Below are 6,149 nucleotides of genomic sequence, written 5' to 3' on the forward strand. Positions count from 1 at the left end.
TACTTTTCATACTGTTTTGTTACACTGAAATCTCGTGGCCTACCTTACGTTACTGTTACAACTTAAACTATAGCTCACCAACATTCGTGTTGACTTTTAAGCGTGTATTTCTCAGGTGCCTAGAGGTTTCTTGCTTCCGCTGTTAGATTTGCTGTCATGCTGTTATTGAATTGCTGTTAAGGACCTGCTGTATTAGTTATCCGCTGCATTACTAGAGATGTCTCATTCATGGAACTTTTCTTTTGCATTCGTAGTTTATGTTAATTTCAAACAATGGCTTTGTAACGACCTTAGGGTCAAATTCTTATGTTTATGCTCCTATTCGTAGGATGCACGTTATCTTTTGTAAAACGCTATCTTTTTTATGAATGCAAACTGGTTTTCAAACAGCATATAGTGTTTGACCGTGTGAAGATCCTATTGTTGACGAATCGTACACGATGGTTTTGTACGGGGCGTCACATGCGGGCAGGGGGCGCCCGCCCCCAGTGGATTTTTTTCAGTGTTAAAATTTTGGGTTTTTCAATTTGCCCTCGGTGAATTTTTTTTTTGCCCCATAACCTACATATTTTGCCCCAAAAACCTTTGAATTTTGCCCAAAATTCTCCAACTTTTGCTCCAAAACTTTCAAATTTTGCCCAAAAACCTTCAACTTTTACCCAAAAGCCTTCATAATTTTCCCAAAAAAACTCAATTTTTTGCCCCAAAACCTCCATATTTTATTCAAAAAATTGTTACGATTTTAAAAAAAAATTTGCCCGATCAATTCTCGAGGCTGAATATAGCTTAATGTTATAATTGACTCATTTTTCAAGTCAACCATTGATTAAATTAACCCAAAACTTGTAAGAAACTCAATTATCTTTATTTTCTTTTATATATTAAAAATACAATTATTTTATTATTATTATTTAATATTATTAAATTATTAATTATTAATTTCGCAAAATCACGGACATACACTTTTAAGATAATAATATCACTCTTGATTTGGATAATATATTTTTGTTTACTTAGGGGAGTCCCAACGGCTCCGCCCACATCTCAGCCCACAAGGTGGACTCTGATGGCAGCAAGGCGTCCAGCCCTCCGCTCACAGTGCCGCCCTACAATTTGTCCCTGGTTCCGTGTTTTCTTGAAATATTTGAGGACGGGGATATTGTATAATTATATGGTACTTTTTGCTTTTAAACTTGTACATTTAATTAATTAAATGGAAGGAAGGAGTGTCATGGTTGTGAGTGTTTAGTCCTGGGTTTAATCCTGAGAAGAAAGTGGGAAGAAGTGCTGATGTGGCGTTGAGGACTTAGATGGAGGAACTTCTCCATTGGGACTAACAACTAACACTTGCAATATAAGCAAATAGCGAAATAAGTTATCAAATAACTAAACGTGTTCACTTGCATTGATCCCCTCTAAGCATTGGATTGCCCCTTTTTCCTTTTATTGCACAATGATGATGAACTATTACGTGTTTAATGTTACCACTAAACTTTGATCAATTAAGGTTATGAACTCACGTAGACTCCCTTAGATGACCAATTAAGTTGAGAAATTGCCAAGACTATAATCTTGGATTGAATTCACATAAAATGCTTTAATCAAATCAATCACTTGAAATAAATAACACTCCCATAGTTTTGACTAAAAGCCCTTTGAATCACCAACCAAATCAAAGACACAATCAATTGAAATCACTAACTTAGTGGTTTAGATCAGTTATTTGTGTTGAAGTATAAATCGTATCCGAGTTCAAATCACTAAGCAATGGTTAACAATTTATATGATCAAAGGAAGCTTAAAACTCATATAGTAGTGGTTCTTCAATCAAGCTAAGCTTAAAACTCATATAGTAGTGGTTCTTCAATCAAGCTCAATAATAAAACTCAGTGATTCATTCAAACATCAATATCTCATTAACTTAGGGCAAATCCATACAAAGAGGTTCAAAAAACAAACAAACACAATAAATCTAGCCAAGCATGACTAAAATAACACTAATCAAAGTAGTAAATGAGCAAACAAACATCATTATTACAAATTAGATAAGATTGTACCAATTTGAGATCTAGCAACAACTATAAATGGTGAACAGTATGAAGATCTCGATAAAATTAAGTGTATCCTTGAGCTAGCAATCAAATAGCCCCTCTAATCCTTAATCTGTGATGAAGATGATGATTTTTAGGTGAAATTCGAGATCTAAAACTGCAGGTCCCTTTTCCAAACCCTATCTTTTCCCTTTTATAGTTGCAAAATTCTGGACCCAAAACAGCGCAGGTGCGCCACACCAGTTAAATGGTGTGTCGCACCATTTGCTAAGAGACAGGTGCGCCACACCTAATAGGTGGTGCGCCGCACCATATAACGTGAGAATGTTGTCTTGACTTCTGATATGATTTTCATCATTTCCTTTGATTTGGTGCGCCGCACCATTACACTACACTTCCAACATGAGTCAATTTCTTCAAATAAACTTGCACATTCAATGTTGCTTTGTGCATTCAACTTTTCCTGCACCTTGGTTCACTATTTATGCTAGATTTTGGTCAATTTTGCACCAAGATAGGCTGAACCAATTTTAGTGCACAACTCAATTCGTTTCGAGCGTAAAACAACTTTCTCGACTATTTCATACCGTTTTTTCGTTTTTAATAAAACGGAGTTCTCGTCAGTCTTTATCATAATATGCAAACTGCGATGCAAAATGATCAAGTTCTCGTCTTAACATATCGAATAAAGTCTTTAAATCATAGCTGGTAATGTTAACATCTTCTAACGTTTTTTCCCACCAACGCGGTACTCTATTATGTCTTCGTTAAAAAATTCACCATAACGAACGTTAAATGTAACGAAACACGAAGTTATGATGGAGTTGGAGAAAAATTGAGAGATTCAAGTATAAAATATGGGAGAAAATGAAACGTATATGGTTGTGTTTTATTCAGTTTACATCTGCAATGTATATGTATGTGTGTATATATATATATATATATATATATATATATATATATATATATATATATATATATATATATATATATATATTGCAGACCAATGTAAAATGTATATGTATGTATTTGAAATGTAGCATTCATAGATATTGTCTGATACATCATCGCCACGTACACTAACACGGTTCTTCTTTCTCCGTACCATCATCTAGCTCACCACTGTTGAAAACCCACCCAGAATGCCGAGCTAGTGTCATGTCGCCAACATACTGAGTGAAAAATGGATGTAGCACGCTACGTTAAACAAAGTGTTATATGTAGTGCTAAAAAAACTTATTTTTATTATTTTAATCGTTATTTTAGCTTTAAAAAAAACTTATTTTCCATCTTTAACAAAATCAAAAGGGGCAAAAATTAATACAGATTTGTACCAAAAACCTTTTTGTCTATTTACTTACTTTGACTACCAATTCCAAAGTCCAAAGGTGTGTGAAAGATAAAAAACATGAAAAAAGAAGAAACAGTAAAGCTAATCAGTTCAGAAGGATTCGAATTCATCGTCGATAAGAATGCTGCTATGGTTTCTCAAACCATCCGTAACATGCTCACTTCTCCAGGTTATTATACACTTCCCCCATTTCTTATTTTTTAAAACCCTAACCCTAGATTTCCCCCAATTTTTACCAATTCGATTCACTTCAATTGAACTATTATTCAACGACAGGAGGTTTTGCTGAAACGGAGCACCGAGAAGTTACGTTCCCGGAGATAACTTCTACCATTCTCGAAAAAATCTGCCAGTATTTTTATTGGTCTCTTCAATACGCTAGGTTACTTTCTTCAATTCCTCTTTTATTTTGTATAATTATAAATTATAATTATTTATATATTAATATTAATTTTTGATTATGTGATTACATTTGCATAGGTATTGGAACCTGATTGATAGAATTGTGTCTAGGGTAAATGGTACAATGATGTAGTACTAATAAATAAATTAAATTGATCATTTCGGGTACTCAATTGTTCTTATCAACTTAATGGATCTTTGATTTTATATACAAATTGCTTACTGATGGTTGCGGGATCAATTTTTTTCCGTGTTTTACTGTCAAAAGGTATTTTTCTGTAATTGATTGAACTTTAAAGCATCACGGCACTGTAAAATAGCATAAGTACCATATATTTTCAAATTGATAACCGAAGAACCATTTTCGGCGGGATAGAATAACGTAGCTACCTAATTTCGATGAAGTTAGGTACATTTGTGTCATCTACCCTAATACTTAATGTTTGGATTTTATTCATTGTTGATGGTGTTTTTTATTTTTTATCATTTTCCTGTTTGTTTATGTATTTATATAAATGGAGGTGTCTTCCTAGGCTATGATGCGTACTTTCTGTTGTAAAACTGTCGAGTTTTATATGAATGACATGTTAAATCTGATTCAGGATTTGAAAAGTTCAGTTGTATCTTTTGAGATTGTAAATTGTATGTATAGACTAGAGAAGCATTTAGCAGAGTGATCCAAATGAAATATGTTTATATTCCTAGAATAGGCGAATAACTAACATGATAGGAGGCTGATGAGGAGGTGTATGTGTGTGAGTTGTTAATTGTACTTTCATGTTTACAAAACACTAATATATTATTATGATGTTATTACACTCTGCTGTGTGTTATCTAGCAAAACGTTTCTGGTACTGGCTGATTGTGCACAATGAAAAGATGTAGTGTTTGTGCAATCTGTTACGTTAGCTAGACCCCAATATGGTACCCTAAATAAAAGCAGTTCCCATGACCTTAATAAGAATCTCAACACCATATTTGCTGCTGCGCATACGGGATTTGTGTCAGCTTGGGTTCTACATTATTCAGACAACCCTGTTGCATCAATGAGTCATGTGCGGTTGATCAATATTATTATATCAAGTTCTATCGTTGAATTTATTTAGCAATGTTAAAGACGAATACATTCTCAATGCAACTATAGTTACTCCAATCGTACATCAGTCTCATTTTATCTTCTAGCTTTATCTTAATATTTGAAATTTGAATATTTGAAAGTATTAAAATACTATACGTATTACGGAGTATAACATTCTTCTATTCTTATATTTAAAAAATAAAATAAAAAATAACAGTGGTTGAATGGCCTTTTTTGATCTCAATTCTAACATGGAAACATCCCTTTTTGCAGTGGAAAGGAGACTGAATTCTATATTGAACCCGAACTCACGTTGGAGCTCATGATGGCTGCTAATTATCTGCACACCTGACTAAGCTTGCTCGTATATCCTATATTTATATTTATATATTTTAAAATATATTTGGCGCTCTTGTTTTTTCGTATCTGTAGACCTTTTGGTGAGAATGGATCTTGATATGTTTTGATGGATGATAACTAGTAACTAGTAATAAGTTAAGTAATTTCATTACCCGACTTGAAAGCCCGTTGTTGATTAGGATGCAAGTTGTAGGATATGTGTTGATGTTGCTTAGACTATGGTTGCGGTGGTTTGGTGACTAGCCCGTCATGTTTGCCTAAAAACATCTAATAGCCGGTCAACGCTAAAAGGTTAGGTCAAAGTTGTGAAAAGTCGTCGAGTCAGGTCAAAATTGACTTTTTGTCTAGCCTTGTTTCAGTGTAAACGAAAATACCAAGCCCATTTAAAAATTAGTTGCGAAAAATACCGACCAACATATCATCTCTAAAAATAAATTAATAAATACACTATAATCATAGAAAACATTATAAAAACCCTATATGTTATTTAAACTAACACCACATCATTTTATTTGTAAATCATTTATTTATACAATATTTATGTAAAAAATACTTATTATGTTTGAAATATTTATATATAATTTATTTTTTATTTAAAAGTCAACATTGGTAAATGTTTGTTTTGACCCGTATTGATCAATTTATCCCCGTCTCGCGTCTTTTCTAACTTTAGCATAGACACATTGTAATTGAAAAAAGGGCTCTTGGGTTGTTGAATATTGAGCAATTTCATTCATGGTTTTCAAGTTGCGACTGGCACAATCGGGCATGATCAATCTTTTGATTCGTAGCTCGATTTAGGCATCGTTTTTTCTGAAAGTGTGTATTTTTTAACGATCTATATGTTTTTGTTAAAACCGAAGTCCCAATTTATTCAAAAATTGACTGCATATTGCGAGTTATGATT

General features: G+C 33.3%; 1 protein-coding gene across 1 annotated transcript; it reads left to right on the forward strand.

Annotated features, from left to right (window-relative positions):
* Nucleotides 1–3,185: 3,185 nt before the first annotated feature.
* LOC139873515 (uncharacterized) lies at nucleotides 3,186–5,390 on the forward strand. The gene is made up of 3 exons (XM_071861442.1): nucleotides 3,186–3,571; nucleotides 3,679–3,784; nucleotides 5,156–5,390. The coding sequence occupies exons 1-3, from the start codon at nucleotides 3,460–3,462 to the stop codon at nucleotides 5,232–5,234; spliced, it is 297 nt and encodes a 98-aa protein (XP_071717543.1). The 5' UTR covers nucleotides 3,186–3,459; the 3' UTR covers nucleotides 5,235–5,390.
* Nucleotides 5,391–6,149: the final 759 nt, after the last annotated feature.

Source organism: Rutidosis leptorrhynchoides, chromosome 10 (genome assembly GCF_046630445.1).
Source record: "Rutidosis leptorrhynchoides isolate AG116_Rl617_1_P2 chromosome 10, CSIRO_AGI_Rlap_v1, whole genome shotgun sequence".
Lineage (NCBI taxonomy): Eukaryota > Viridiplantae > Streptophyta > Magnoliopsida > Asterales > Asteraceae > Rutidosis > Rutidosis leptorrhynchoides.